We start from the raw sequence: 17,048 nt of genomic DNA on the forward strand, positions 1-17,048 counted from the left end.
TTTATTTTTCGAATTGATGTAACAATGAATCGCAATCCTTCATTTGCTCTAACAGATTAAAGAAGAAAGATTGACATAGTAAAAGATGAAGGAGATTAGGTAACAGAAATAAATTAAAAACTTAAGAACTATTCATTAAAAATGCACAGTTACAATAGAAATTAGCTCATCTGCTGCCGATGTCTACACAATACGCCTTTACCTGCTTGTAGCCCTTGAAAACGCACAAATTAAAATGAAAACAGACTTCTTCAACTTCAATGATGATGTCTTCTCGGTTTATCAGCCGAGTCAACCCGTCGTTCTCTGGAAATTTTTCAACATGTTTCCTACTTGTCATCTTCAGATTTCGCCTGAAGATGATAAGTAAGAAACTTGTTGAAACGTTGCTGCAGAACGACGCCTTGACTCGGTTGATAATCCGAGAGGACTTTATCATCGAGATTCGCCGAGAAAGTCTAAATTCGCAGTTTCTTCAACCTCCGTTTTCAGCCTTTAGCACTGACTATTCGTAAGGCGTAAGTGCGTATATGATCCATGATTACAATATAATTTCTGAGCAGAGATTCAAAAAATTAGAATCAATAAGAGAATGGTGATTTTTTTTCTAATATTGAACCACTTACCACTTTTCTTTGTCCGATTTCTACCTTTATTACAGGAAATAATGTGAACAAAAAACAGAAAACTGATTATTTCAGAAACCGGTTGCCATGAGTGCTTTTAGCAGTCAGGTTAAATTGGCGTAGAAAAAAACCGATGTAACCGAAAACCGATTGTTTTAGTAGTAACCGCCATCCTTAAACTGTTGCCGGATGTGGTCTAATTTCGATTCGTTCATAGTTACGTATCCTTAAAAAAGGAAAGTGATAAAATTGTGTTCCACATCTCCAAAACAAAGTTCCTAGGTACGCTAGGTTATACAGTAGTAAGGTCGCAACTAATAACTTTGCGATCCTCAGTGTTTTTCCAGGTCTGAAAATAGGGCTGACGCAGCCGTGCAGTACTCGCAGAAACCGCTGACGACGTTTTGCTGGCAGGTGCCGAGATTCCAGCAGCGACAATGTACGGCGCCGCCCACGCTCCCCGTGGCCTATTTTTATTGTCACTAGGATTTCCGCCGGTGCTGGTGGGTGCGGCCTCGCAGAAGCAGGGAGAGGGGAGAGAGAGAGCGGCGCGCATAGCCGATGTGCCGCTGCAAATAGTCGTCTAGCTGCTTGGGGCGGCGCCTGCTATATAGGCCGCCCGCGACGCACCTCGCGTTCGCCAGTCTGCTCGCAACAGACACCGCCGAGGCTTCGCCGCCAAACACCACACCAGCGTCACCACACCAGCAGCCATGGTGAGTCACGAGCTCCGCAGGTGCCACCCCGGGCAACTGGCCACTCGCCGATCTCCGTAGTATCAGGATTGCGCCGCCCACTTGTACAGTGGGTCTTGCGGATTTCAAGTCATCGTGGCAATAGCGTGAAGGTTTTGAATGTGCCGTTACAATCTGAAGCACTCCGATAATGCAGTCGACCAGAATCATGTAGGACTACTGAAACCATTACCGGGCTCCACTGTTTCAGGGCAGCTCAAAAACCTAATAAAAACAATCGATTCGGTTGATTTTAGTTCTGCGTATCACTTGGATTATTATTCACTCATTTCTTTCGAGTGAAACCAGTCTGTGGTGACAACCGAACAAAACAGACGATTCAGATCATTGTGATTTTGCATATTGACTGAATTGCTCTTGTTTTTTCAAGTGAAACCTGTCTGTACTTCTTCTGTCGGTTGAACTATGTATTCGTTCTTTCAGCTAAAAACTCTCTTAGGTGTTTTAGTTTACTGAGCTATCCACTCGTTCTTCTCAGTGAAACCAGTCTTTTCATCACTTAAAACTGATTAAATCATTGGTGGGAATTGTATTGTTCCAGCTACAGTTGCCTTGTAATTAATTAAGCCGATATATCGTTGGGGGTACAATTTTGAGCGTAAAAGTTGCCTTAGGGATACATAAAGAAGACGGGAGCATTGTCAAATTTTAGCGACTGGCTGCATTTCATTTCACTGAAAATATGTAATCTGTCCATGAATTAAAAAGCATTTAAATCTACAGTCGGAACTGCTGGTCTAGCGGTGGGAAGCGAAAATCTCCAGTGAGATTCTCCTGCGTCCCAATAGAATCTTCCTTCCCATAACGAAGAACGATACAAATATGTGGCTTGTCGGACGTTATATTCATTACGTAGTGGGAAGCGGATATGATCCGGACCCTTGTAGCTTTTACCAGTATATTACGGCCCTGGATATGGCAAAGGATACCATGCTATCGTGGGCGTTTTGCGAATATGATGTATCTAGCATTAGTCGTCAAGGATTTGGATGAAAAGTAGTAACCCTTTTCCGTTTGAGTGTTCTGTTTCTGTGTCCTCACTTTTGGTAAAACAAAAAAAAAAAAAAAAAAAAAAGAAACAAAAAAAAGGTGTTGAGTTAATGAGTTAACAGGTCCTCATAGTATTTTCATCATGGTCCCTTTGCAGTGCTATTGATACACAGTGTATTTCCTTTATGTGGCCCTCATTGTCTTGGTTTTTTTCGTTTGATTCATAAAAAATAAAAATTGTTGCAGCTCACGACTGGAAATGATTTTTTTCTTTTTTATGTCGCTGAAACCATGTAGCATAAGCTCCGATTTTGTTTCTTTCTTTCTTGAGTAGCGAGTTGTAAGGTTTCACCAAAAAACAGATAAATAAAAATAAAAAATCAAAGGCCATTACTATGTGGGACCAGCACAGTGACAGGCTGGAGGGGGGTGGGGAGGGAGAGGGTGCAAGTTATCACGCCGAGGCCTCGGGATTCCACCCCATCCCTGCGTACCATGTCTCCACCCAGCCTGAACCTGACTTTCTCCGTTCTTTCCTGCCACTACCAGCTAAAAAAGAGATAGTAAAGTGAGTGCATGGAAACCAGAAGGTAGCGGAAAAAAACAGAGAAATGGGGTAGCATCTAAAAAAAGCTGTAAGGCACCTACCCGAAAACAGGTCACAGCATCGAATTTAAATTCGGTCACGGATTTTTCAGTCTTCCTTTTAACTTAGCCTTCACATCTCAGTGATGTGAGGAGTCGCCAAAAACGACACGTGGTTCGGATTCGACGTTAAACAGTATGTCCACTTTCCCCGGTTGGATAGCTGGGGCAGATTAGAGACATGCAGGCCGCCGAAGTGGCGTCCGATAGAAAGACTTGCATCTGGCCAGTGAGCAGTACGAAATTAGTATTATTACTTGAATTTAGTACTTAAAATTTTATCCAACTATTTGTGCCGAAGGTAAATATATTTTACAGAATATTACCTTATTAGGTACGTGCAAACCAATTTACATTTTACAGCTTTGCAGGTGCAGTATTTCACTGGAGTGAAAAAGTACTATTCACATTCACACACTGGTGCTTTAGTTACACAGTTAAGCTGTTCTCTGGCCACCACTGTAAACAGTCTGCAACCACGTTCGAACCTCCCTCGACCGCTGGAAGAGACAAGTGGAGTCGCTTGCTGCAGGTGCACCCAGTTCCGAGTGGAAACATTTGGCATCAAATGATCGTTTTGGCATTGTTAAATATCTTTGCCCACGCTCCGTTGTCGCCCATCATCACTGTTATTGCCGTTCCAATACTTGCTTCTTATTGAGTACTACAAAAGAGATTTACTTCAGTTTCTCATCTATATTTATGAAACGGTATTTTCTTAATACTGAACTTTGTGTCTGGATCGGAATCCGAAACCCTCAGTGGCGTATTAACGGAAGAAATCATAAGACAAGATAAAAAGCGACCCTATAAATTAAGTGCAATGTACAGTGTCTGGAAGTGTGCTTCATCTTCTGAAACTATACTAACTAAAGAAATTTTCAGAATAATAACGAACGAAGACAAATATTTATTGTGAAAGAAAGAATACTTCCGTCAGGTGTCAAAAAAAGAAAAAAAATGTTCAAATGAGTGTGAAATCTTACGGGACTTAGCTGCTAAGGTCATCAGTCCCTAAGCTTACACACTACTTAACCTAAATTATCCTAAGGACGAACACACACACCCATGCCCGAGGGAGGACTCGAACCTCTGCCGGGATCAGTCGCACAGTCCATGAATGCAGCGCCATAGACCGCTCGGCTAATTCCGCGCAGCGGTCAGGTGTCAGTATATGCTTAACGAGCCAGTGATTAACTCACCAAACAGTTAAAAAAATTATCATGTGCTTGCTGTTCACGTCACCTCAGCACTTACTGAAAGAATCGGTGATGAGTCCAAATCAGTGCGAAGAGAGACACAGGGCTTCAATAAATTTAAATAAAAATTAATTTTTTATTTATTCGGAAATAAATTCATATTGTAACACCACCTATTAACCTTTGCAAACCAATCAGAAATCCGTGTTTAATGCCGGAAGTACGAAAGAAATAACATTTAAGAATGGAAATATGTAAATTTCGAAAATAATTCAGTTTTATAAATACCCTTTTTACTCATCTCTGTTTAAAATAAGATTTTGCTCCAAAAGTGTTAGCAGCCCTAATTATGGTTCATATGTAAACGAAATGGTTAAAAGGTTTAAATGAAATAACTAAAACCCGGTGACAGTGGAAACAATCATAAATTGCCGTAGCTGCTAGCGACTTGTGGCAGTAGGTTTTCTCACATTAAGTGAAACCCCTGAAACATGGAGAGTGAGTGAGAAACATTCACGTAGCGGAAATGGCTGAAAGGATAGTTGTTTCCACTCGACTGAAAAAAAAACGACTGAACGAAAAAAACTACCGACTGTCCAGTCGGTTGGCCCATCAGTAACATTTGTACAGTGGACCTTGCGGATATCTTTCCTCATGCGAGAGTGTAGGTTTTAAATATGTCGCTGCGATCTGAAGCACTGCGATGATGGAGTAGGTTTTTTTTCGCTTTTTAATAATAAGCCGGTAAGAAGCAACTGACAAATCAATTTGCTATAGCAGCTGTATAAAAATTTTTGGTTCTTAAATAAACTTTCGTTCAAAAATGAGCAATGTTTATTTGCAAAATTTCGATTGCATTGAAATACTGGGCTACTATTGCAAATGGGAAAAGTGATATTACAGCACCAACAGTAGAAACGAGCAAAAACACACGACATAAGAATCGTACCTCGTTTGTATTTCAGAAAGGTATCTCCGTAGTTTTAAAGTATTTTATGAAGTGCCGTAGCAATAAAACACACTGCTCCGTTTGCTTCACAAGATTAAAGACGGAGGAGGCATAACAGACTTGCGACCTAACACTAGGAGAAAACATTCACAATGGTTCTTGGGATAGAATGTAAATTTGACTGATATACTTGTAATTTTATTGGCATGTTACAAACCTGGGATAATAACTGAATCCTTAATTTTATGGTTGCTTCAGGGTGAAAAATTGTTGCCATCGAAAGTGACGATGCAGAGCAGTCATCAACCTGGGACCTTTCACTCACGATATTACCGCGCGTCTCCTTCACCTTCACCATCTTTGCTGCAGACAATGAGACCAATTTATGCCACAGCCCCGATCCACTATCGATCGAGATGCCTTAGATTACTTCAGACGGTTTTAACAGTTAGGTTAAACTGGAGACGAGAATACTGGTATAACAGAAAACCGATTATATAAGAAAAAGTACCACCACAGCTGTACCTTGAGAATGCCTTTATTCTAGCGCACGACTAATTTGGATGGCACGTTATTGCCATCCTGACACTGCCAAAAGCGTATTTGACTTCCTTGGCGCATTTACTGTGGGACCCTTGTTACTAGCACACGTGGGCTAGCATTCATCAGGGGTCTATACTCGACACCACGTTGTTTCCAGAGAGTTGAAGCAGCACAGAACAACTTACCAATAACTGTCCTCCCATCCCAGTTTGCCTTGCTGCCAAACTGGGTTAGAGTCTTTGTTGTTGCTAGGTGTGTAACAAACTTCGCACCCGGTAATCCCCCGCCAAGGGACTTGCTGCAGTGGTAACACCGACCCCTGTCACAACACCGAAGTTAAACGCTGTGGTACTTGGCTAGAACTAGAGTGAGTGACCGTCCTGTTCTGCCGAGCGTTGTTGCCAAGCGGGGTGCACTCCGTCCTCGTGAGGCCAGTCGAAGAGTTGCTTCACTGAGAAGTAGCGGCTCCAGTCACGAAAACTGACAGAAGCCGGGACACCGCCGACTACTTGCCCCTGCATATCCGCATCCAGTGACGCCTATCGGTTAAGGATGAGACGGCGGTCGAGAAGTGTCGTTGGCCCTCGCGATGCCTTTTCGGACGGAGTCTGTAATCCCCCGAAGCCTAAGGGCTTGCTGCAGCAGTTCTAGGCGCTTCAGTCCGGAACCACGCTGCTGCTACGGTCGCAGGTTCGAATTCTGCTTCGACATGGATGTGTGTGATGTCCTTCGGTTAGTTAGGTTTAAGTAGTTCTAACAAGGGGAGCCCATGACGTTTGGAACGCGGATTTACTGCAAACTTCGTACACTCGTAGCATTCCATCAGGACTACAAAATGTATGAGCAGTAGCGTGTACTTCTCAAGCGTTATTGAGAAAATCGCAAGATAATTTCGGTCGTCAAATATATACCTGCGCGTGGCCATTTTTACCATGAAGCGGCGGCAGCCGAGTGGTTAGCGTTCAAGCCCGTAATCGCTGGCTCGATGGATCTAGTCCCGATCGTCAGTTTTTTTTTTATTTTCAACACAGTCATTTTCTTTACTATTTATATGACAATTTATATAATGGGAAAAATACATGTAATAGGATGAACTTTTATGATATTTACAATGTTATTTGGCTGTCTACAAATTTTAACTATCAAAAATAATATAATATTCATAACTATCGACTAGTAAACGACCAAACGCATAAAGTGATACTGAAAATGTATGCTTGTCCGTGATTTGAGAAATCCCTTATAAATGGAAAGAGCCTGAAACTACCTGTTATCTGCAAGTTTTGACCGGCACACACGGCTTTCGAAAGATGTACAATTAATCGTCGCTTTCGACATTACGACTACAAGTTGCAGGATCGTATTTTTCGTCAAAACATGGAAAACATAAAGTTATGAATATTATATTATTTGTGACAGTAAAAATTTGTAGACTGCCAAATAACATTGTAAATTTAATAAAAATTCATCCAATTACACGTGTTTTTCCCGTTATATCAATTGCAATACAAATAGTAAAGAAAACGACTGTGTTGAAAATAAAAAAGAAAACTGACGAACGGGACTCGATACAGCGATTCCGGTGCTTGAAAGCTAACCACTCGGCTGCCGTCGCTTCATGGTAAAAATGGCCACGAGCAGGTGTATATTTGACGACCGAAATTATCTTGCGATTTTCTCAATAACGCTTGAGAAGTACGCGCTACTTCTTACACATTTTGTTGTCCTCATGGGGTACTACGAGTGTACGAAGTTTGCACTAAATCCGCGTTCCAAACGTCATCGCCTCCCCTTGTAAGTCTAGGGGACTGATGACCTCAGATGTTAAGTCCCAAAGTTCTTAGAGCCTTTTGAACCATTTTTGAGCCCACCAGCTCACGGAAAATATTGGTTGTATAAATAAAGCATTTTTCCAGTAGCTCAAGGCGGTAATACGACAGTTTTCGAAGTAAGCGCAGTCAGGCTTGACTAGCACTTGGATGGGTGACTGTCCGGTTCTGCCGCGCGTCTGTGGCAAGTGGGATGCACTCAGGCCTTAGAGGCCATTTGAGGAGCAACGTGACTGAGAAGTAGCGGCTGCGGTCACGAAGGATGACAGCGGCAGGGAGAGTGGTGTGCTGAACACATGCCCCTCCATATCCACATCCGGTGACGCCTATCCGCTGAGGATGATACGGCGGTCGGTCGGTGCGTTGTGCCTTCAAGGCCTGTTCCGACGCAGTTTAGTTTCGTAATTCCCCAAAATCACCCACAAATGTATTCTTCCTACTGTATCATGAAGGCACAAGACGTAGAAGTCGTAATTTCCCATCGTTCCTGATGTTCCGGATTTTTATAGACAACATTATAAGAATGGTCCTAGAGATAACTGAATGGCTAGGTGTCTCACAAGTCTCGAGCTCCCTTGTGATTGATTTTGCGTGAAACGCTGTATACCAATTGGTTCTGTAAGATATTTCACTGACAGAGCGCCTCTGAAGTGGCTGTGGAGGAACTTTTGCAGGTACATAAGGTAAGCTTGTGAGGAGGTAGCCAGACGTGCAGGTGACGCACAGGCAGGTAGACCCATAACCTACGCCAAACCTCGGGCCGTTACACACTGTCGTCAGCCTTTTATATCTGACACCGCGACCCGTATTAATAGAGCAGGGCCCTGCTTTTATTCTGCAGAAATGCGCCTGGCTCGCTCCCAGCACCTCGTTACGCCAGACGAGCCGTTTATCTTCGCCACACTGGGGCAAGATAACGGGAAGACTAATTGCGTCTCACTTTGAACAATAACTCGGGCGGAGCTCCGTGGCAAAGGTACGTCTTTGTTGCTAGGGAGACTTCTTTCTGAATGAGCTGCTGAAATTATGGCGACCTGGCACGGTCGGAGGTGTTGCCCTTTGTCTTCCTTACTATGTAAATCAATTACTGAATGTAGTGACAGTAACGCCGACGTAAAATCCACACTGTTTCTGATCTCTCACCACACTGGACTCTTCGGGCACCAACGACAACACGTGAAGTGACAGTACCTGCATATTGGAACCGTATAGATAATACTGTTCGTTGGTGAGAGCATTTAATAAAAGTCTTAAAGTTCGTTGACTACTTTACTGTGTACAGGACAGCCAAACACCTGTCGCATGGACAGATTCGTCTTACGATATTTCCTGGAAACTGATTTAACTGTAGACTGGATACGGCGGCGGGAAATAAACGTCTTCAACACTATGACGTTACTGTTTACTAAATAGTTTCACACATTCTTTTATGCTATCAGCACGACGGATTGATATGCTGCCTTTTTTATCCACAGATCACCGATAGAGTTGTATGCGCGGTATTTTGCGAAAATAATTTAAACTTCTGTTCACTCGTGTTATTCGCTGAAAATTCTCGCAAGTCATTTAACTTTATTGTGGAAAATATTGCGAGCCCGCAGACGTAAGCATTTCAGAGCCAAAATGGACAAAAATCTACCACAGAATATCTGAAGTTCGTGAGCACGTGAAGAGATTTTACAAGCTTCTAGACCTGTGGCATAAAATATTTTAAACATTGTTAGAAGCGATTGATTCGTTGCACATCCGCAAAGTTCTTTTCTAAGGCCACTTTCACCTCTACGAATGCTTGCAACAGACTGACTCCGAGCAATGTAGCCTTCATTTCGCCATTAACAAACTCATAACAGTACATTTCCTGTACATGATACAATGCAAACTTTATATATAGCCACACAATTTGAGGTTAGTGCTTATTTCTCTGAAATGGTACAATATTACAATTTCATTGTGATTCGATGGTACATCTTGTGCGTAATAAACTTGCTCCTCACGTGCAGAGTTTCAAGTGAATAGAAACTGTATTAAAATTAATATCTATCACAAAAGTTACATATCAATGAGGACTAGAATTTTAACAGTTTTACGAGATGCCTTGCGTTTTTTCTGGGGTACTTACTTTCGGTTTTATCTGCTTATTATTATCATTAATCGGCCAAACATTAGAGCTACTTTTAACTATTTTTTTAAAATTAACAAAAATAATGTGTCTACAGCTTGCTACTCTCGTTTATTAACATATAATGCCACTATACTTGCAGTTTTTCGTATTATTGTTACATAAATTATTTTTTAATTATCAGAATCGACATTGTGCCCCATTATTAACGTTGCATATTTTTAATGAAAAATCTGATACTTAAATTCGGTAGGGCTGGTCAAGCGCTGCCAGCAGACACTTTGTTTCCTATGACGGATTAGGGCAAATTGAAGTTATTAATGTATAAAGAACAAAGTTAGCTCTAAATCTATGATCGTCCGTAATTAACTATTCCGCAAATATAATCGGTCTTTAAATTGCCATTCGCCGTGGACTTCCCGATATATAGCAACCTGGTGCTCTCATTAGAGCCATGGTTTACTTTATGTTCGTACATACTGCCGGTACCGGTCACTGCACAAACTCTGGCAGTTCCCACATGCCATGTGTCCGCACTCACGCCACGCCTCCAATCAAACCTACACGCGAGAATGTTTTCGTATTACAATGTGGAATTAGTTATTCACAAATGATGAATGCTTTTGAATGTACACGCGTCAGACCAGTTGGGAATAACATCTGAAATGCCTTGGATATCTGTTTCAACTAAGTGTTTACAAATTCAGCGATAAAGAAGTAAAACGTTTCCAGAGCATCAAGCCTAGCTGTCAAGAATTTTTTCTTGAATAATATCTTAAAAAACACCATATAGAATCACCGTTTACTTATCAATACTTGCAAATGAAGTAGGTACTGCTAATAGAGAATATTTATGGACATCGTGGTAAAAATTAACTGCCAGTTCGTTCTGAATTATAATGAAATCGTGGCAGGAGTTGCCAACATATCTACTGTTAGCTGTCTATCTGCTTTAATAATTGGACTAGCCTTTGCTAGGCAGAGTCGAGACTGAAAAAAATTATTTGAAAGGTGTGCCCTAGAACCATATAATACGTGATTATATTTTAGTGTAAATGGGTCATTCATTGTAGGGACAGATCTGTGCTGTTGTATTAGGTCTAAAAATACATAAAAGAATAACTGATCAAAGTATACACTCATACTGCTACGGAAATAACACCACTGGTTCGTTTACAAGCTCAAACAATGCCTGCATCTCACCAGTCGCGCTCCAGCTCTCGGCTGATGTACATCTACAGAGCGCCAGGTTAAGTGTTTGTCTTTTTCTGTGTTTTCCTCGTAGTATATTTATAACATGTTGTGCGTGTTTTTCTGTTTAAGAGGTTCAATCTCAGGTTTTTGTCAGTGTGAATTCATTCAGCACTTCCTAGTGTACCCGACGCTGTGGATCCGCTCTCGCAGCAGGTTGAGTGGCGGGTGGTAACGCGTTCGCGTCGCTCGAGGAGGAGGGCCAATGTGGAGACTGGCCACTTAGCCTCGCCCATTCACCCTGAGACTGGACAGGTGGCCGCTCCTTCAGCAGGGTCCGAGCAGGGGAAGAGGTTTACTAGTTATCGGGAGATCCAACGCTAGTTTTGTTACGGAGCCCCTTAGGCAGGTAATGTGCAGGACTGGAAAGAAAGCCAATGTGCAGTCGGCATATCTGCCGGGGGAGACTCATCCGAGATGTAGAAGCAGCTTTGCCTGCGACTATCGAGCGTGCACGATGCATTCTGCAAGTTGTGGCTCACGTCGGCACCGGCGACACCCGTCGCGTGGCTTTTGGGGACATCCCCAGTTCATACAGAGCTGGCGGAGGCTGTGAAGATTGCTGTGCTCATGAGCGGGGAGCAAGTAGTGCTCGCAGTTTGCAGCATTGTTCCTAGAGTTGATAGGGGCCCTTTGGTTTGGAGCCGAGTGGAAGGTCTCAACCAAAAGCTTCGTCGACTCTGTGACGGTTTTGGCTGCAGATTTATGGACCCGCGTTATCGTGTGCTCAATCGTAGGGCTCCCCTTGATAGGTCAGGGGTGCCTTACACAAAGGAAGCAGCTACTTGGGTAGCTGAGTACCTGTGGAGCGCACATTAAGGTTTTTTAGGGTAGTTTGAGGTGGACTGATGGACACTCGCCAGTCGATGCCCAGCAAGGAAAGTCAGACAGCATAAATACAATTCAAGTGTCAAGACTTCATCAGTAAACTGCCGAAGTATTCGTAATAAAATTCCCTATTTTAGTGCTTTCCATGAAAGTTCTCACGCTCAAATTGTCCTTGGAACCAAGAGCTGGATGAAACTTGAAGTGGAAAGCTCTGAGATATTTAGCAAGTCGTGTAAAGCATATCGGAAAGACAGATTTGGAGCCATAAAAGGGGAGGTGTACATGGTAGTTGACAAAAATATCGTCTCTATTGGGATCGAAGTTGAGTGTGACAGTGAAGTTATCCGGTGGTGTATAGCAGGTGTGGGCGAAACTAAATTAATTGTTGGACGTTTTTACCGGTCGCACGAATCAGCTGTGGCAGTTCTATAGTCATTCAAAGAAAGTCTACGGTCAGTAGAGCCTGAACAGCTAGCTCGGCAGCCCACACGTAATGGAAATATCTTAGATCTTGTACCTATAAATAGGCGAGACCTTATCGACACTGTCAGTATAGAAACGGGGATTAGCGACGATGATGTCATTATAGCAACTATGGTTACTAAATAAGGCTAGGAGAGTGTTTCTGCTAGACAGAGAAGATAAGCAGTTGTTAGCACCTCACTTAGTGAACAGAAATTAAGTGATTTCAGTAAGATGGACGTAGAGGAATCATGGGCAAAGTTTAAGCAGACTGTAAATCGGGGTCTGGACTATTATACCCCTAGCAAGAGGAAAAATGATGGGAAAAACCCACCATGGGTTAATAACGTTATTCAAAATGTTCAAATGTGTGTGAAATCTAATGGGGCTTAACTGCTAAGGTCATCAGTCCCTAAGCTTACACACTACTTAACCTAAATTATCCTAAGGACAAACACACACACCCATCCCCGAGGGAGGACTCGAACCTCCACCGGGACCAGCCGCACAGTCCATGACTGCAGCGCCTGAGACCGCTCGGCTAATCCCGCGCGGCAATAACGTTATTCGGAAAATGCTGAGGAAGCAGAGGTTGTTGCACTCTCGGTTGCAAAGAAAGCACTCAAATAACGACAAGCAAAGTTTAGTAGAGATTAGTGCGTCTGTGAAAAGAACTACATACTAGCATACAATAATTATGAATGGTGGGCTCCATGTGGTAGCCAAGTCTTTCTGCTATCGTAAACCATAAAATTAACAAATATGCAGCAACCAGTCGCAAAATTACGTTTTATTTATTCACCTCTGCAAATCGATTTCAACCGATTAACAGCCATCATCGGTGCTTTAAACCAATATGTGCCCTGAGTAGTAATACTGCTCTAAGCAGAGGTCAAACATAAAGTTTATGTACCGATGATGGCTGTTAATCGGTTGAAATCGATTTGCAAAGGTGAATAAATAAAACATAATTTTGCGATTGGTTGCTGCATGTTTGGTAATCATACAACAATTACCAGCGTCACACCTTAGCAAAAGATCTGCCACAGAACGCTAGAAAATTCTAGTTGTATGAAAACTCGCTAAGCGGATCTAAGGCTTCCATTCAGTCCCGTGGTAACCAGTCTCGTGCGGGGGTTGAAGAAAGGAAAACTAAAGCCGAAGTTTTGGCTTTCACGTTCAAGAAATCGTTCATGCAGAAGAATCTTACAAATATACCGTCATCTGACCATCGGATAGACTCTTTTACGGGTGACATAGTAATAAGCATCTCTGTAGAGAGACAGCTGAAAAATCTGAAAGCATCCGGTCCGGATGGAAACCCAATTCAGTTACAAAGAGTACTCTATGGCATTAGCCCCTTAACCTAGCTTACGTTTATCGAGAAACGCCCAGCACCAAGACTCAAGCGACTGGAAAAAAGCGCAGGTGTTTCCAGTGTATAAAAGGGTAAAAGAACGGACCCCCAAGATTACAGACCAGTATATCTAACTTCTGTTTGCTGCAGAAGCCTTGATCATATTCTCAGTTCGAATGTAATAAACTTTCTTGAGACTGATAAGCTTATGTCCACGAACCAGAGTGGTTTTAAAAAGCATTGCTCGTGCGGAACTCAGCTTGCCCTTTCCTCGCTTGGTATACTGCGAACTGCGGATGAAGGGCAACAGACAGAGTCGATATTTCTAGATTTCCGGAAAGCATTTGACGTTGTGTCTCATTGCACGCTGTTAAGGTAAGAGCGTATGGAATAAGTTCACAGATATATGAGTGGCGCGAAGACTTCTTAAGTAATAGAATCCAGTTTGTTGTCGTCGACGGCTAATGTTCATCAGGGATAAGGTTATTGTCAGAAGTGCCCCAGGGAAGCGTGATAGGACAGCTGTTGTTCTCCACATACATAAACTATTTGGTGGACAGGGTGGGCCGCAATCTGCGGTTGGTTGATGATGATGATGATGTGGTGTACGGTAAGGCGTGGAAGTTGAGTGACTGTAGGAAGATACAAGGCAATATTTCTAGTTGATGTGATAAATGGCAGGTTGCTCTAAATATGGAAAAAAATAACTTAATGCGGATGAGTAGGAAGAACAAACCTGTAATTTTCGATTACAGTGTTACTAGTGTAAAGCATGACACAGTCAAGTCAAGTATATGGGTGTAGCTTTGCAAAGCGATTTGAAATGGAACGAGTATGTGAGAACTGTGGTAGGGAAGGCGAATGGTCGACCTTGGTTTCTTGGGAGACATTGAGGAAAGAGTGGTCCACCTGTAAAGGAGTCACTGGGAGACACTGGGACGACCAATTCTTGAGTATCGCTCGAGTGTTTGGGATCCGCACCAGATCGGATTAAAGGAAGACATCGAAGCAGTTCAGAGGCGGGGTGCTAGATTTATTTCTGGTAGGTTCGAACAACATGCAAGTATTACGACGTGCTTGGGGAACTCAAATGGCAATACCTGGAGGTAAGGCGACGTTCTTTTCAGGAAACACTATTTAGAAAATCTAGAGAACCGGTATTCGAATCTGACTGTCGAACAATTCTACTTCCGCCAACATGCATTCCGCCCAAGGACCACGAAGATAAGATTCCAGAAATTAGGGCTGATACGGAGGCATATAGACAGTAGTTTTTTCCCTCGTTCTGTTTGAGAGTGGAACAGGAAAGGAAATGAGCAGTAGTGGTACAGGGTACCCTCCGCAACCCACTGCACGGTGGGTAGCGAATTATCGATGTAGATGCAGGTGTAGATGTAGAAAGAAAACCAAGCATGAGACCAGTAGTGATTCTCCAGCAGTAAGAGGTTCCTACTCAATGGTCTGAAGATGACCACAGCAGTGGTCGAAACCAGTCACCTTGATAAATAAATCGTGATCAAGACTGTTTTTAATAGTAAATATGAGACCATTAAATTTTGTGTCGTTGCTACCCCGACAGCAGAAAATGGTCCCATACTGGACGTGTTTGTTCTTCACTTTTCTTCTGTGGTCGTCCAAAGAATTATCAAAGATATTCTTGTGATAAGCCTGGGTGTTGACTCAAAGATCACAAAACAAAGTGGGCTAGGAGCTTCATTTTGAAGTGCCACTGACCGCCCTGGTCAACTCATTTTTCAGATCATAATTTGCTGCAGATGCCCATCAGTAGAAAGTTAACAGTTGCTTCACTGTGAGTACAAGGTTTCTAGAAGTGATCGTTAATGGTACTCAGCGCTTTAGCGTAGGTGGCACACACTCAGTCTGATGAGGTGCCTGTATTTACACACTAAGGGAATGTCAGGTGTGATGTCACTCATGTTACGGATTGGTGGCACCACCCTGGTGTCCATGTGCCCCCGGTTGTGATCCAATAATAAAGGACTAAATACAGCTGAAGCGGTTTATTAATACCGTAGATGACAGCTCGTAGCTGTGGCTGGCCCACCTTCAAGGGTGCTGCACTTCTCTGTTTGCTTTCGTACTATTCTGTGAACATGAATATTTTATAGTTAACCTACCAATATTAAGCATCTGTATGAGAATTTAAAAATGAGGTGACCAAGTTTGACACGGTACAGTGTGTGAGAAAAATTCCGTCTCAGTTTCTAATGATGAAAGCTGCTCCTCCAGATCAGTAGAGACACACAGTTGTTATCTGGACGTTCCCGCAGCTGGATCAGCTGCCGCGGAAACCTGCTCAACTCGTGAAGTGTTTGGTTCGTATTTTTCAGTGAATACTAGAGCATATCAGGTATAACAGCACCCCTTTCCACTTTCTGTACTGGAAATAATTCTGTTCAGTTTGCACTCAAAACCGTCCCCTATTGCAGTATTCCTAAAGCAACTGCAACAATTGTTTTCTAAGCTGGGTTGCAAGTTCATGGCTTGAGTTTGTTCTCTCATGTACACTGTAGTCAGCGTTCCTTGCTGGACATCTAACGTACTGAAACCCATACTCAGGAGTTCTCCAGTGACCATTTGCTTGGCTTGAGCATTGTTCTCCTCACTGAAATTACGGTTGGAAATTTTCAGGTCTGTTGACAACAGATGCAGGTGCTGATATCGTAATCTTTCAGGGAAAAGCAGAGATACCGTCTGTCGCACAGATTAAGGTGATTAGTGGAGTATACGAGGGGGTATCCCTCTCCCCCCCCCCCCCCCCCAAAGAAAACCGGAACAACAGTGGCGTGAGCGGAGCTTGTGTAGTACGCATTTCTACCGCTAGGGGCGTATAGCGCAACTCATTGCGAGTTCCATGCCGCTTTTGTTGTAGACCCGGTTTGTTTTGCTCATTTGCAGTGATTGTTTTTGCTAGTGCTGTTCTGTTCTTGTTTCGTTTTCTATGACGGCAAGTTTAAGTCAACAACGCGTAGATGTAAAATTTTGTTTTCTACTCGATAAAGATGCCACTGAAACTGTTTTAATGTTGGAAACATCTGACCAAGCTTTGGGAAAATCTCAAGTGTACGAGTGGTTAGATCGATTTAAAAAATGTCGACATGTCGACTGATGACAAACCTCTTCCTGGACGTCCATCAACTGCCCGAATCGATGAAAATATTAAAACAATTCGAGAGCTTGTGCTCACAGACCGTCGACAAACAATTGTTCAACTCTCAAAGATTAGTGGGTTATCTTGGAGCTAGATTCAGCGAATTTTAACGGAAGATTTGGGAATGAAAAGGATTGCCGCAAGTTTGTTACTCAGTTTCTGACCAACAATGAAAAGGAAAGTCAGCTGAAACATGTCGTGCTTTGAAACAACGGTTTTAAACTGATACAGATTTTCTGTCAGTGATCATTTCTGATGAGAAGTCATGCTACTATGGTTACGACCTAGAAGCAAAGCAACAGTCAAGCTAATGGAAGACGTCA

General features: G+C 42.7%; 1 protein-coding gene across 1 annotated transcript in view; it reads left to right on the forward strand.

Moving 5' to 3' along the window:
* The first annotated feature begins 1,210 nt into the window (after positions 1-1,210).
* Positions 1,211-17,048, forward strand: part of LOC124774879 (troponin C) — a 63,728-nt gene continuing 47,890 nt past the window's right edge. Inside the window, exon 1 of the mRNA XM_047249528.1 lies at positions 1,211-1,342. Coding sequence (XP_047105484.1) covers positions 1,340-1,342 — 3 coding nt within the window. The 5' untranslated portion in view covers positions 1,211-1,339. The remainder of the gene's footprint in view (positions 1,343-17,048) is intronic.

Source organism: Schistocerca piceifrons, chromosome 2 (genome assembly GCF_021461385.2).
Source record: "Schistocerca piceifrons isolate TAMUIC-IGC-003096 chromosome 2, iqSchPice1.1, whole genome shotgun sequence".
NCBI lineage: Eukaryota > Metazoa > Arthropoda > Insecta > Orthoptera > Acrididae > Schistocerca > Schistocerca piceifrons.